Source organism: Plectropomus leopardus, chromosome 3 (genome assembly GCF_008729295.1).
Source record: "Plectropomus leopardus isolate mb chromosome 3, YSFRI_Pleo_2.0, whole genome shotgun sequence".
In the NCBI taxonomy this organism is placed as follows: Eukaryota; Metazoa; Chordata; class Actinopteri; order Perciformes; family Serranidae; genus Plectropomus; species Plectropomus leopardus.
In genome coordinates, this window is record NC_056465.1 from 16,491,249 (window position 1) to 16,508,237 (window position 16,989).

At 39.3% G+C, this 16,989-nt stretch overlaps 1 protein-coding gene across 1 annotated transcript in view; it reads left to right on the forward strand.

Annotated features, from left to right (window-relative positions):
• kdm4b (lysine (K)-specific demethylase 4B) overlaps nt 1-16,989 on the forward strand; it is a 57,629-nt gene that overhangs the window by 18,348 nt on the left and 22,292 nt on the right. The window contains exons 6-8 of the mRNA XM_042513607.1: nt 1,568-1,617; nt 8,393-8,496; nt 10,942-11,079. Coding sequence (XP_042369541.1) covers nt 1,568-1,617; nt 8,393-8,496; nt 10,942-11,079 — 292 coding nt within the window. The remainder of the gene's footprint in view (nt 1-1,567; nt 1,618-8,392; nt 8,497-10,941; nt 11,080-16,989) is intronic.

Below are 16,989 nucleotides of genomic sequence, written 5' to 3' on the forward strand. Positions count from 1 at the left end.
TGAATTTGACTTTGTCTCTTACTTTCTTTGTGTTGATTATTTCTCTCTGTCTCTCTCCCTCTCTGTGTCTTATGCTCCTGTTCATTCTTTTTATGTCTCCCCTTAAGTGTTGTTGCTTCTCATCATCTCTCCATCTTTGCTCTTTCCTTTTTTCATTTTCTTCTTCTCGTTCTCCCTTTGTTTCAGACATCCATGTGGCTGTTGAGGCTTGAGTAAGGAAGGAGAAATGTAGGCTTTTTCCCCCCTCAACCATAGTTCATTGCCTCAGATCTCTTGAGGGTTAAGAAACCCAGAGGAAATAATTGAAGTAATAAAGAGCGTTGTAATAACTTCACAAATGAACAGATCAGATTTGAGCTGAGCTGGCTCCCTCCCACTCTGTTTTACAAATAAACTCGCTTTCTAAATGTAGCATCTGACATTTAATGTAATGGTACATACTTTAAAGTGCCTAGCTCATGTATTAGTATAATACAGAAGCAATTTCAAAGTAGAAAAAAAGATAAAACCCAAAAAGAGGGGCTTCTAATTTCTAATGTGCACAGATTCCACAGTTTTATATCAAAGCAGTAATGTTTCGACAAACTAGATCAGATCAAAGCAATATAGTAATAAACCTAAAACCACCGTCCCCCCAAACGCTGAGAAGAATTAATGATTGGTTTTCATGATGTATGCATGTGTAAAAGAAAAGGGGAGGGAGGGGCAGTGAGGTGTACGTCATGGGTAATTTCATTTCTTAAAATGGTGAGTGCTGAGGGCAGTGAAATAACCCAACACTCCCAAAACAGTAATTTCTCCTGATCCTGCCCTTCACTGGCCATTTAATCTTTTTCACCACTCTCCCTTTCTCCCCTTCTTCTCCCCTTCAAATGATAACTTTCTTTTCAAGGATCTAGACAACACTTTTATAAAGGGCAGCATTTAGTGATTGATTCTATTTTGTGAGTTTTAACTCTTAAAGAATGCTCAGCTAACTCAAGGCAAATGTTTCTTTCTATTGTGCAAATTCTGTTGCTGGAGTGATTTTGTCGTCTGTGTTTTTTTGCCCATGTACCAGCTATACAGACGTTTGCTGTGGCTTGCTGGCAGTGACCATGTGTCCTTGGACTGTTCCTGTGCTAAATTTGTCTGACAGCTCAGACTATTACTGTTCTTAAACCTTAGTTAATAAAAAACTTCTATTTTTATATTATTTCTTCTATTCTTTCCTCAAGTATCTTGCTATTTTCCTTCCATCTCTGTACATCTCTGATTTTGTTGAGAGGTTGTTAAAAAGACAGCGGTTTGCTAAGAAGGAAGCCCATTCACAATCTGATGGGCCTACAGTTTGCATTTTAATTTCTATTCTACTTGCAAAATCCTGTCATTAAAAATGTCTTAAAATTGTGATTTCCCTGGATGAAAAATCCTTGTAGATCATCTGATGAAGGGCAGAAAGAACCCAAGGAGTCATACGTCAAAGATGTAAAAATCTGCACATTAAAATTGTGTCCTTCTAGTATACAGCAGTCTTAATAGGCCAACCTTTCACTAAACTGATCATCTTCCCCCTCTCTGTCTGCAGGTATGCTGTCCCACCTGAGCACGGCAAGAGGCTGGAGAGGCTAGCACAAGGTGAGGCTGTGATCCATCGGTTTTTGTCTATTTTACCCTTCTCACACCCTGCCTTGGCTATGTAAGTGAAGGACAAAGTGTTTTTGACTGTTCAACACACACCATAAAATCATACACATGCTTCTCATTTAACGCATGTACAGAATACACACTAACACACATCCAAAGCACACTCGCTGGTTTTCCTTTGCACCGGGGATTAGAAAGTAAGGAAACTCTTCTCAACTACATCCTGCTTTACTTCTCTTAAGCACAACATGCACAACACTGTTAAGAACCCTTTATAGCTCACAATAAACAACATTTTGGCAGTTGTTGTTTGGCTGACACGATGGTCCTCACACTGAACTGCGTGGTTCACGCCGTGGGCCACACTTGAGAAGTCTTTTGCATGTATTAGGCTGTTGAGAAACTTTGATTTCCCATTTTCCCACCACATACAAAAAAATTGATTGATTTGTCACCTGGCTGTGCAAAAATGGAGCCTCAGAAGAGGAGCAGCTTGAAGCACTTAGTGGGTGCAGTCACTTGTTCTAAAAAGATCAAGAGGGCTATAGATGCTGGATTTGGATGAGAGGCTGGTTTAAGTGAAGCCAGCAGCATAAGCTGTGTGTTCTGCAGAATGAGTTGAAGGAAACCTACAAAGCCCATATGAAGTCCAGTCAGTCTGAACTGTGCATTGATGAGTGGTTCATATTGCCGAGGAGCAAACACCGTGTCACAACCCGAAAGCAATGCAGGTTTTGACCACTAAAATCTCCAAATCAGTTTTTATGAGTTGGTATCTCTAATTTACTTAATGGCATGCTATGCTGGATTTGCTTTTAAAAAAATGTATAGACTCATGCAAAAGTGACACCACTGTATTATCCCTTCTGACCTACTAGAAGTGTGTGGTGGTGTATTTATTTTTAGACGTTCTGCCCTCTACCTGTATTTTCAGGGTTTCTCACACATTAAACAAAAAAATCTGCCACCATGTATTGAGTATATATTTTTTGAAGTGGACCATTCATTAGGAGCACTATTGGATGATATTTATATCTTGAAGTTATTCACTGCACAACACTCATGGAGCGCAGGGCGCAATCTGGGCACAGATGGAGCAGCAGAAGGACAGGCGTAGTGAAAGTGAAACTTAAGCGTTAATTGCATCGGTCTAAAAGTCTGCAGCCACTCCATTTATCCCCTAATCTGATCTGCTCAGATTGGATTGACAGATCAATTATCCACAATGTGACTCTAAGTCCTCAAAGTGCTGATGAGTTTAAAAAAAGGATGAGTTTCCTCTACACTGCGTTCCCGGGACCTGCAAAAATGTCTTGATTTAGAGAGGGGACACAGATGATAAATAAGTGACTCCGTCCAGTGCACAGGTGAGGTTGGGACTATCAAAAGGTAGCAATCAGTTGCCAAGTTAAGGCAGCAGGCACCTAAGATAAAGCTACGAAAACTGCAGACAAAGCGCCAAAAAAACATGCAAAAATATTGAGACGCTAAACACCAAACAGATAAACGTTCCAAAAAGTGAATCTTATGTTGGCTTTGACTTTTACTGGTGAGCACCGAAGGAGAGGATGGAGATGAAGAGAGCATGTTTTTTTGGACAAGTAGCTTTTTTTTTAGACAACTACCTTGCTAAAATATCAACTTTTCTATTACAACAAATGTAATGTTCCCACAATGATACTGTGCATTTTACATGTAAGTAGTGTACATAGGGAGGAACAAGTTTGAATGTTGTATAATATAAACAGTAATTGACAATTCCTGCAGAGTTTACTTTTAAACATGACATGCTTAGCTGACTCAGCTGACAGCCATCTATTCCTTGCTCTGTGTAAAAACATCTCTCCTTGCACCTCTCCCTTTTTATTGCCGCCACTCATGTTCTCCTCCTCGCTCTGTGAAAAAACATTTCTCCTTGCACTTCTCCCTCTTTATTGCTGCCACTCATGTTCTCCTCCTATCCCCTGTTTTGATCGATGAGGATTAACTTGTGTATTGCAAGTTGCTAAGAGTGAGGTATAAGATGTGGGGATGATGATGATGGAGTCGCCCCATTCCAAACTACATTAAATAGACACACCATTTGTCCTTGTTGTTAAGAGCTGAGAACAAATCAATAATCCCCAATGCATAGCCCCTGTCACTCGCTGTCCTTCTTTTGTACTGGAGTGGCTGGAATATGTAACAAACAGTGATTTATGACAAACAGGCTCTCTTCAAAGGAAAACAAAACCTGTCCAGGTAATATGTAATGCACGTTAAAACATGCTGGAAGGATGATCAGAGATGTAGCTCTATGCATATGTAACTACATTACTGTTGTCCCAAGACTGTGGCTTACACTTTATAAATTGACTTAATGTTATTGCAGGGAAAACCCAGTTGTAACCCACAATGAAGACACTAACCATGTTGTTAGTTACACGTGTGTTGTGCTAAATCTTGGTCATCAGCAGTAAGAGAGCTCCATTTCCTTCCACCCTAGCCCTCTAGTCAGTGTCTCAGTTTAACACCAGGTGAAAAACCTTCAAAAATCAGTGTTAAAATGGACCCGTATCTTGGAGGAAATAGATCAATTTCACAGTGAACATAAATAATAGTAGTAATGGTTCCTTTCTATTTAGTTGTTTCACAGCTCTCATGTTGTTTGCGTTGACTTACTGTCCCACCTTAATGGAATGGAGCCACAGTCAATGTTGTTCCACTTGATCTTTTTCTACGATGGAGAGTCAAATGTCTGCTGTGTGAAAGGCCTATTATAGTGACAACTTAAGTCACAGTACACAAAAAAGTCTTTGCTAATAAAGAATCACCAAACAGTTGTTGTTAAGTGGCCATAAATATCAAAGTGCTGTGCACTGACCGCAAGCAGATTTTAACTTTCAGTCATGCATCGTTTGTCAGGTGCAATGATGCTGCTCCGAATGGCCCTGTTATCCTTTCAGTATTGTTTGAGGATTGCAATATAACACATCAGTGAGAGTGGTAAGTTTTTCCCAGCTGATTGAGACAAGCGTTTCATATTGTCATTATTTCTAGCTTATCAACGTAATACTTCTGAATCTGGACCTCAGCCAATCATAACATTTAAGGGTGGGAGAAAATCGATACAGTAAGGTATAGTGATATTTTGTGTGGCATCATCAAAACTAGGGGTTGACACATTGTTGGCCTGGCTGATTATTGGGGCCAATATTTGGCATTTTGCTGATTATCTGAATCAGCATTTTATTTAATGATCGGCGATAACAATAATTATTTATTTATTTATTTCATTTTAAAGATGGTTTTTGTGTGCTTTTCATGCCTTTATTATAGTGCAGTCAGAGTGACAGGAAAGGGGGAGAGAGAACGGGGGTGACACACAGCAAAGGGCCGCAAACCGGAATTGAACCCAGGCTGCTGCTAAGGACTGCCTACATGGGGCACACACTCTACTCACTGAGCTAGGGGCCGCCCCAGTGATAACAATAATTAATTAAGACGTGCAAAGAAAGTGTCAGCATGGTAGAAACATTTACTTTGTAAAACCTCAGGGAGCTATTTTTATTTATTTATTTTTTATTGAAATTTCACTTGACTTTATTAAAAAAAAGTTGCTGGGAACCTGCTGCTTATGATGTCAACATTTCGGTTTTGATTAAATATTTGCTAAAGGCATTTAAACAAAGTTTTGTGTTGGAGTTAGTTATATTCCAAATTCTAAGTATTGACAGAAATATTTTCATTTTTATTGTAAATGCAAATCCGTTCCAAAAATCATTTATCCGTCTCATTAATTAATAATTGATATTTGTATCAGTCAGCCCTTACTCAAAACACAGTCGTCAAGTATTGATTTCATATTACATAAATTGCTGATGTTGAAGATACACATTTAACTTTTTCAGTCCGCTAAATACAATTTGCTGCAATAAAAATGATGGAAGTGACAAACTTTATCTCTACAACTTTATCTTATTAGATAAAACAGATCATTTGCAGTTGAAAATAAGTTAATATATTGCACTATAATATCACATTACTCAGCGTATTGCAAAATGTGTAAAATAGCAGTAATATTGTATCGTGACCAAAGTATTGTAATAATATCATATCGTTCCTGCCCCTAACAGATAGCTTGAGTCAGTGAAGCAGATGTTTCCTCTGTTGCCGAACTACAAAACTAGATTCAGGATGAAATTAATCAACGTTATTTTATGTTTTCTGTTATAGTAATAGGGATTTTCAATTAGATTGTGAAACTGAACCAAAATAGATTTGAAGGGGTCATGACCTGATACATAATTCAAAACTGGAACCATAGATAAGAAACTCAAAACTTAAAATGCACACTGTAGATGTTTCTTATCACTCCTCATGTGGGCATTGAGCTCTCAGTCACAGTCAGATTGCAGCCTTCCTCTCTCCTCTCATCTAAGCAGCTGGCAGTGGGAGGAAAGCAATGCCAGCGTTATTTAACAAGCACCCACTGACCTATCAAAGCCATCGTCAGCACAGGTAGCCAACTGTTTACGAGGTCCTAAAAAGGCAGTTATGAGCATAGTAGGAATGCCTAATGGGGCCGGGACAATGGTCTTGTTACTTGAAAACTCCTCTCCAAACATTTGACACAGTGACAGCCGTTGCTCTTATCGCTCCTCATCTCCGCATTATTTCAGTTGTAGCTTCAGACTTTTTGGGTGGGGCGGGTGCAGGTTGGAGGAAGGGAACTTAATTTTCGAACTCAAAAGGACAGAATGAAGCCTTTAAGTTAATATTACCCTGCAGAGAGCTCAGAGAGCCAGCTGCATTTTAATGGGGATTAATACCCGGGCTCTGTCGGCACATTATTCACCTTTATCAGCTCCAACAAGCACCAGGCGAAGAGAGAATAGAGGCCCTCTCTCCCTCTCTTGCTTTGTAGGGTGGAACAGAGGCTGAAACAATGCAGTGAAAATGAAGGATGAAATGGGTGCTGATTATACTGTCAGTCACATTAAAGTTTAACTGGGTGGAGGCTTGGATGGACCCCCCTTTGAGGCACTGGCGGGTACAGACAGTAAAGAGTGGGAGGGTGAGCGATGGAAGAGAAATTCTTTCTTTTGATTATGCCGAGGCCGTCTGAGTCTCCCTGTCTCCAAGAGCAAAAGTGAGCCTTTATTTTAGAGAGAGAGTTGGGGCTGTGAAAACCCCAAATGTCAGAGGGGTATATTATGATCTCAAAGCATTCTGTGTTTTTAAGGAAGTGGGTGGTTGTTTTGTAACACAAAATGCAACATTGATAAGCTTAAGCTGCTATGCAAGTGTTTTTGCTTATTTTTAGTACAGTAGCTGTAACCACACAATACACAGTTTAAATGATTTTGAAAAGATTTAGATGTTTATTTAAGAGTGACCTTGGGGGAATAGACATCAACAAGCAAATCAGTTAAAACCTCATTATATTGTTTTAGGATTAATTATAACAAAGTAAACAAATGAGGCCATGGTTAAGACAATTGGTAGCCCCTGTCCTCCAAACTTGTTAGTGCTGCTGCTTCTTAAAATTAAGAGCACAATATCTATTCACACAACTGCATGCCATTGCAAAATACTTCAGGCAAAGGTTTTCTCTGTAGTCCTGCTGAACGGAATAAAGGTTTTCATAAGTGACAGCACCCAGTCCCCGTTTTGTGCTGTATGCCTTTGTACCATAATGCAATCCAGCAGTGATCCCCTGAAATCCAACCTGGAGGCACACAAACAATGCATTGACATGCACAGCGGTAATGTGATTATTTCACACTTTAGGCAACAAATTAATTCACCCCCATTTCAAGGGGAAACTGGATTTCCTTTTCCAGGTTGTGGGATTAACAATATTATAGTTAACACAGCTACATTTCTGCTGCAGAGTTCTTTTTAATGGCATCGCTTATCTGGCATTCTTTTAACAGTTACTCACCAACTAAGACTCATAAAGCAGAATCATATCACCAAAGAATTATCTAATATCTTAACAGTGGAAATGTTGATAACATAACAAATCAAAATCAGAATCAGAAAATTTTTATTGTCTGTGGATGTTGCTCATACAACAAACAACACTATAAAAAACTAAGATTAAAAGACACACAATTCCTTAAACCAAGTGAGATAAATTATTGTAAAAATAGTCCAGTCATATACTTATACAGTAAAAATAAAGGTACCATACAATCACCATGTCATTCAAAGTTTTCCCTTCACTGAAGTTCGCCTGTGCCAGGCAACAGGCAATGACGACAGGGCTGTGCATCGTAACATCAGGGGACTGTGAGACCAAGAAATCATCATGATAATTAAAAGTTTTCAAGACCAACTGCTGCATCACTGTCAGCTCTTAATTTATAACCTTTAAATTACTGAATATTCCCCCAGTTTTCTGCTGAACAGTCGCTAGCTACATTTTGTCACTGGATCACACCTCACATAAATAACAAGAGTTTCTTCTAACATTTTAATCTTAAATTTCAATCAACAACATTTGCTGGCGATTAAGTCATGCATTACAACATGTATTTGTAGAAGTGCTACCATGCCTTGCCTGAAAACATGAATGTTGACATTAATCGGAATTTCACAAAGTATGATGGAAAGATTTTGCTGAGGACAGGTGAACTGCTCATAAGCTACATAATGTTTGTTGTCTTGGAGCCTCAGGGTATTGTATAATTTGTCATGGTTTTATCATATATTTTAGGTCTACCTGGACTGTCACTAAAATACATTGTAAATGTCTCATGTTTGCTGTCACCCCCTGCAGGCTTTTTCCCCGGCAGCTCCCAAGGTTGCGATGCCTTCCTTCGCCACAAGATGACGCTGATATCTCCTTCCATCCTGAAGAAATATGGCATTCCTTTTGACAGGGTGAGTGCAGACCAGCCCCTGTTGCATGAAATATGAGGGCATTTTATTATCATTTATTTTCTGAGCATAGGGGACAATCTCTGTATTATTGTTAGAAACTTCTACATTTTTGCTTTAGCCAGTATTGAATGGCAGTCATGATGCATGCATGAAGGTAGAGCCACTTGCCTGCCTTTTTTTAATGGATTGACACAATGTCACTCATCAGTCAATGTTTTCCCTATTTTCTGCCAACACAAGTGTCTAGTTTAAAACATAAGTGAAGAGAGTGATCCCCTGGTCACAAGACTTTAATAAATCTAGATTGACTGGACTGGATTATTGTCGTCACAGCCAGGACACAGAGAGATGCAGATCATAGCAACACACAGATATGCACACACCTGTGCGTATGCAAAATCTGCCATGGCTAACAACATTAACTTTCATGTTTTTCCTGTATAAAATAATTTACACAGCATAAGCACAGGACAATTTTCATCACGTAAGTGACAAGACATAGATGTAAAATAAGGAAAACAACATTTTTTTTCAGTTAGCATCTACACACTCATACTCAGTTGCATTGAGACGTGGCCAAGACATTGATACTACAATAATAACGAAGCTTGAAATATATAACATTTATGGGTCTTGCGTAAGAAGAGGGTGGCTTATTTTGAATGACGGATGACAATCCAAGGGAGGTTAGTGGCTCAGCTTTCTTTGACGCAAACATCACAACTGCTCCAGGCTGCACTAATGATACAGTATGAGTAATGATCTTCTGTCGTGTCTGTCGTAGGAAATTGATTGGCATTCCTCTTTGTTTTTTATGTATTCAGTAGGCAATATAAAACTTCACAGTAAGAAAAATTAATTGAATATTGAAGGGGGAAAAAAGTGGCACAGAGCATGCATATAAAGTTTTCCATTGTCAGCAGACGTCCCCCCACCCAGCGCCATTTATCTCTTCACCCCCCTCAGGACGTCATTATCACAGCGAACATGTTACTCGTTATACACCTACAGTACCTCCATCGATTCATGTGCAAAAATAAAACCATTATCTTGCATTTTTTTTGCAAGAGCAAAAAGGGATGTTTGATATCTGAACCACTGCCTTTAGTTGAGGAAGTTTGTCTCTCACTCTCAGCTTCTACCGCTGTTTCTCCCCTCATGCCTGTCACCTTGCCTGGCTTGATGTGTCTCTTGAATTCCTGGATCCAGGCTTCACAAAGGAGTTGCGATCTGAAGCCAGACATGTAGGGCTTAAGTTTTGGGGCAACGCATTAAAAAAGAATGTGCTTAACTTGCCCTCACATTTTTAAACATTTCTCATAACAGCACTGAGCTCATGGGAAGACACTCAACCCTTGGAGCAGCAGTCATGTTAGGCAGAATTAATTTTGTTCGCAAGCCAGAAAAGTTTGGAGAAAAGTTGTTGCTGAGAATTTGAAATTATAGTGGATGTGAGACTCATGAGTCATAATAGAATACATGTTACATTAGATAATACTTTAACAGTCTAAAAATTGGGAGTCAGCTGCAAGTACTAACTATATAAATATTTCAGTCAAATACAATACGTCATAAATAAGGTTAAAGTAAATTAGTAGCATACGCGTATAACTGGCAATTTCAGCACTCAGACACGTAGAATAGGAATAAGTGAGTAAACACAACAAAGTTAAAGAAGTATTACTTTTAATTACAATTTCTTAAAAGTAAAATGTGTAAAAAAAAACCAACTAAAAAAGGTGTTAAAGGTTTTCACATGACTTTGGACATTAAAAAACTCCAAAATTATGCTACAAAACAAAATAAAATATCCATTAAGGAATATCAAACATGCCAAGAAATGACAATATTTATAATGACTGAACAAAAACTTAAGAAACTCATGTTGTCTCCCAAACTAATTAAAAAGAAGATTTTAATAGTGTCCTTGATGAGAGACCTAATTAGTTTTTATTTAGCCAGCCAGTTTATGAGATGCACAGTTGTCTTCATTGGACTTGATGCTCCACTGAACTAAATGCAGCAAGGGATTTTCTTTATCTTTAGACAAATTTGATAGGGATTCAGTTGCAATTAGGTTCACAGAATAGAGTTGGCAATTTAAGTATTTTTTGTTGTTTATTTTTCACACATGAAAACATTAAAGGTCCAGTAGGCTATAGTTGAAAATATTTCAAGAAATGGAATATAATATTCATGACTTATGTTTTCATTAGTTTATAATCACATATAAGAACCTTTGTGTTTCTGTTCACCTAGAATGAGCAGTTTATATCTACATATGGAGCGGTTCCTCTTTCCTCTTGTTCCCACAGTAGCCCAGGACCAAAGATGTGGCCATTTGCGTTTTTGTTTTGGCAACCATAGTTCTCCTATAAGCTAAGAATTGTAACATTTTTAAGATTTGTACGTCTTTTTCTAATTTCTTTTGCTCTCTTTGAACAGATAACTCAGAATGAAGGGGAGTTTATGGTTACCTTTCCTTACGGCTACCATGCTGGCTTCAACCATGGCTTCAACTGCGCAGAGTCCACAAATTTTGCCACGCTGCGCTGGGTGGACTATGGAAAAATGGCAACCCAGGTAAGATAAGACAGACTTCAGTGGCATATTATCAGCCCTGCAAATTAGAAGAAATCAGAGTAACACTGAAAGAGATGACATATAGTAAAATCTAAATAAGTCAAAGAAAGTCTCATAAATGATGGGAAACTGTTCATTTTTGGATCTTTAAATCTTAAAGTGAACCAAAACATATGGTAACCTCCATCAATATCATCATCACATAGACATGCTGCAGGAAAATGTAGACACTTCACTTGAATAGTTTTGATCCGATGTGTGATTCAGCAGCGACTTTGCAGCCTTCCTGCTTTGGCTGTTTGATTCTCTGAAGGAATAAAGTAATAGATTATATCGAAATATAAAAGCAGCGTCTGGTTCTCTGCTGCACACCATCTGTTACCAACACTAACCGTACCCTCGCATCCTTCCATTGACGCAAGCTGCCTCCTTGCCTGTGGGCTGCTGAGCATGAAATTGACAGGGCATGGGTTGGTTGTGGACGGGAGCCCAACTACAATGTCCTCTGGAAGAACCTCCCCCCTTGTCTCTTTTCTATACATCCACTTCATTTTCCTGTTCAGTTCCCCCCCTCTTTCCTTGTGTGAGTGTTCACATATGTGTGTGTGAGTCCCTTAACCCAGCTTTCTCTATACTTGGCTGCATGTCAGATTTATGAGGTGCCAGTTTTCAGAACTACATCTCCCTCCCTTCTCCCTCTTTCTCATTTTCGGCCTTCCAACTTTACCCATGTGGCCACTTGTAATTTAAGAACCAGTAGTCCAGGCTCCAGCAGTCTTCCCTCCACCCAGCTCAGTGCTCAAGGGAGCATCCCCACTACACTTGTCTCAGTGCGATAAAGAAGAGTGGTCCACTCTGCACTGCTAATCCGAGTCGAGAAATCGACAGCGCAGCACCACACACAGTCAGAGGAGAATGAAAGAGAACAGTTCAGCCAATGAGACAGGCTCTTTCTGCCAGTCCACTTCTTTCTCTTCGTCTTTTACTCAGACATTTTTATTCTCTTGGGGCGATGTGGTAGCATAGTGGTTATAGAGATTGTCCCCATAACCAGAGCTGCTTAAATTCAGTCCCACTGGCACTTGTACCGTTTGTCCTCGAGCAAGACCTTGAACCCATTCAGACTCCCTCACTCATGAATCATTCTGAGTAAGAAGGTAGGCTCGACGCCTCTTCAGTGGCTGTCAGAAATGGCACATGACCTGTGAGATTACACTCACCGCCTTTATCTTATTTCTTCTCATCCTCATTAATAAGTGGGCCCTTTAACGAAACTTAAATGTCTTGAGTCCTTTGGAATTTTTTTGGCAGTTACCAAAGCCTTTTTCTTGACTACCGTACAAAAAACTAATAGTAAAAAAGCAAATCACACTAAATTATCTGGTTTTTGGCTCACTGTGGCCCTCCTGTATGTGCTCATTAGCTGAAGGCGGCAATATTTGCCAACTCAGCAACTTAAAGTGACTTTTTTGGCAACAGTTTTAGTTCTCGAGAGTGCAGTTAGAGCAATTACTACAGGCGCATCTAGATGGTTTTTGGTCTTTAGAAAATGCTAATATATCTACTGGAGTTAGTTGCCGTCTTTTGATATTTAATTCCAAAGGCCTGCAAGTCCTGGACACATAAATTGGACCACCTGTTTTAAGGTCTGAAAGTCAGGTTCTCAAATACAACACTAAGTACAGCTCAGCCCTTAAAGTGAGACGATGTGAATATTGAAAGAAGAAATAACATTTTATTCTCACAAAGGAAAAGCTAAACTCCTAAGCAGTAGAACATAACCACAGTCAGTTCAATATACTCAGTGCTACTCCCATGTTTTAGCGTTATGCTGTAGTTTTGTTGTGTCTGACAACCAAAAATAGCAAAAATGATATTGGTAAGCTTTAAACAATGTACTCATCTCTCTCTATATATGTATAGACTCATAAAAATATTGCACTGCAATTCCACTGAGAGATTGGAAAGTGTACATATATATAAAATATAGCTCGCCCCCCACTCTTACTCTCATTCTCTCTCGGCCTTTCCAACTCTTCCTATCCTTCTCTCTCTGTCTTAAGCTCAAGCAGTCATCTGTTAACTCGCTTGGCTGTCTCTCCTCCCTCTCCCGCCGAGCCTTATTCTGTCAGCACCAAACAGGACAGTGAACGATGGGGCTTGGGATCGAATTTGTCACCGTTTGCGGGCTGCCAGCGCACGACAGAGGGAAGGAGAGAAGAGAGCGAGCTTTGGCGTGCTTCATGTCTCAGTCTTCTTAAATACAAGCTCCCCAACTGCTGACCCATCTGTCTGACTTAGCAAGCGAACACACACCTGCGGTCAAAGCAGGCGTACTGTCAGCACTCCTTGCGTGCTGTGTGTGCATCTACTTATACTTCTATTATTTCGGACATTGCAGTCTTAATTAACCTTCTCCTCAGCTGTCCTGAATATGTATTAGGTATTAGTCATTTCATTTTCTTTTTTTTCTCCAAAGGATTTCAGGGGTTCAGAATCTAAGATGACTTCAAACAGACATGCTGTTCACTCTAATTGACTATTGTAGGAATCAGCTTATATCAAACCAAAATATCATGCACTAGGTGTCATTTCAACATTTGTCTACATAACATGAAATTGAAAACAGTCCCTTGTTTAATTTAAACCAAAACTTTGGACTTTTAACCCTTTTTGATCTGGTCAGCAAGTGCCATTAAGTGCTGAGAAAAGGTTAAACTAGTTGTTTAAACAGAAATTAAATTCACAGAAATATAGAAGAAAGCCACTGCACTAGCAGCCACACTGATTTACATCCTGCACATGGAATTTTTTGGCAAGTTTGTTAGAAAACAGCTCAGAAATGAGCCCACTGAAGATGGCAAAAAGGACCATACAGATTATTTCTGAAAATAGTTATGTCTGCCATACCATCATGTTGCTGAATGTTAACAGTTTTCTGTGTTCAGGGTCTGTAGCATTCTCAATGAAAGCCTCTTTGCGTTCGTTTGGTGCTCCGTCACACTTTGCTGCTGTTCCCCCAGGCTTCCACTGTGATTTTTCTGTCTGGGAGAGGAGCAGAAATCATCCTCCCAGTTCCCAGACTAAATCACATCACTTTTTCATCTTGAAAGTGAATTGCAGAGGACTCACTCTTTTTTTTTTTTTTTTTTTTACATCTGTTTGCAGACGTCTTTTTTTGGCAAACCCGAATATGCTGTGATTGAACATACTGAATTTGTATTTGCAGCCTATGTCCACTAAAAGAGGATGATGGTTTTTGTAGCAAAAACTGCACAGAGCCCAAGACAAGTTGTGACAACAGAAAAATGCTCAAATTTTCAATATTTTGCCAGCGTGACCATGACCATGAAAAGATGATTATCTGCCACTTCAGTTTTAAGGCAAGTTGTGAAACACCCAGACTGCTCTGTCGTCATTCACTACCATAAGAGAGCAGCCATATTGTAATAAAGGACAGGGACTTCTAGCCACACAGTGAGATCAGTGGACACTGTTTCATCACAGCTGAAATATTACTGACATTTACAAAGAAAATCTTGGTGCAACATAAACATAAACCTGACTGATACAGCAATTCAGTGCTGTAAATACTGTTTGTTACTGTTTGTTTTTGCACACAGTTTCTACAGTTGCGAAAGCCATGTATCAATTACTAATTAAACTTTTTTGCATTGCTTATTGTTTAAAGTTAATTCTCCCCTTTTCTATTGTGTTTATTGAGCAGCTGTTTTTCCACAGCATGTGAAAAATGTTAGAAACATTTGATAAACAGACAAAAGCAACTAAGGCGCCAGATAAGTTTTTGTCCCATTTCACAGTAAGTTTTAACAGCACGAGCAGCAGAATGATTTGCAGCCGTGCTGTGCAGTGTATTCTGCATTCTGCATCTTAACTATTTTTAATTACCTCTCCAATTATTCTTAATTCTTAGGATCATCTTTCTGTTTTTTGAGGATTAGCTGATTTTGAAATTCTGGGCTGATACCCATACCAATATTTAAAAAAACAATCCGGCAAATAGCGAGTGTTTTCATATTGTTGTGTGTTTTAATCAACCTTTAATATGACCTGACATGTGAAAAACATATTTTAAAAGAAATAATTGCTTCAAAGCATTATATTATTTATAAAATAGCATAATTCCCTCTCTAATATCTATTTTATGTTGCTGAGAAAACATCAACAAATTTCTTCTTCAAACAGCCGTATTTATCCAAGTTTCTCTCCAAAAACTACATTTAGCAGGATTACATTTGAACACATTGTGAGAATGTTATAATTTACCTTTGCCCAATTCTCATTTTTACCGAGCAGAGCTTGCATCCTATTGTAACTCAGTGCAGCCTTCGGAGCTGTTAGCTGCAGTTTGGCTGCTTAGAGCTAATGTTAACCAGCTCTCCCCTTGCCGATTTTAACATGGATTTGTTTTTCACAATGTAGCATTATTAGGGAAACAATAGGGTGTGTTTCCTGACATGACAGTGGAAAGTTTACTGCATGCTTTTGTCCTGACGGTGTTCCGGGAAGGTCTGTGTTTGTCCAAAAGGTGTTTTCTATTGTCCCTGGGGCAACTGGACACTCACTGCTACAAGCCATCACGTCACATAACAGTGAGATAACAGAGCCCAAATGCCTAACAGTCATTGTATTCCTCATTTCTTGAAGTATGTGGCCATTAGTCTCGAGCCCTGCTTCTTAGCGTGTGCAAAATTGATGTGGCACATCAGATATATCGGCTGATACTGATGTTCAGCCGATAAGTCTGTCGGGTCCCTACTGTTAATTTCTGTCCTCATCTGCGACAGTGTGATCAAAGCAAACATAAAGAGTTTGGGGTGATCAAGTTTTCTCAGCCACCGCGGTTCGGGTCAGACAGGTCAGACTAAAACTCTGTTTTGTTATTAGTACTTGGCACATCCACTGTGTCCAGTGATCCATAGAGAGTCCCCAGGCTCTTGGTTTTCTGTGGCTCCAACAATTTAGCTTCATTAGGAGCCCAAGTATACTTCAGGGCTCATTGACTGCCTGCCTCAGGGCGAGTTTTTGTTTTCCCAGATCTTGTACATCCCCAAATCTGTTTCCCTGCTCTAATTAAGTTTTTATATGATAATAAAGTGTAACTCATCCTCAAGCCCTTGACGATGGCAACAATCTCCATAACCTCTTAATAGTTTCATAAAAATAAAATGAGCCTTTGCTTTTACAAATGAAAATAGCACATTTTGCCAGATACAATCAGTGTAAAAGCAATGCTTATCTTGTATTGTTTTGCGTTTGTAGTTTCCTGGCATGTCGCTGTTTTCAGAAAAGGTTTCATGATGGTAACAATCAGCTGTAACCATTCTCACTTGCCCCCCTCTGCCCTCCCACTCTCCGCTCTAACACCCTCCACTTGACACCATATTTTAATGTTTCTGTCTGTCAAGTGGTGCCTAGATGAGATGTAGGCTGGATATTGTTTTGCTGGGGAGGGTGAGCTGCTGTGTTACCAGTAATTGAACATAAGGTTCTCGGCACAGCTCAGGAAATAATAGGGCCAGAATGTAATACAGCAAGCAAGGCACAACAGAAAATCTTTTCATCTCTCTCTCTCTCTCTCTCTCTCTCTCTCTCTTGTCTTTGTTTCCTTCATTTCCAAACTTCTCTCTGTTCTGCTATTATCTTCAGCACTGTGGTTCATTTTACAGCTCCTCTCTTCCCTAGTCAGCAGAATGATTCATTGACCCGTTATGAAAGTTTGTGGAGGCACCTTGAGGTGTGTGGTTATAGGATGCAGCTATCACTCTCATTTACCTCTGAACTATCTGCACATTGCCACATTTACAAAAGTCTTATTACCTGCCATATTTTACTTGTAACCATATTTTAGCTTGATGCAAATTTACAACCCCGTGGGACACCAATTAT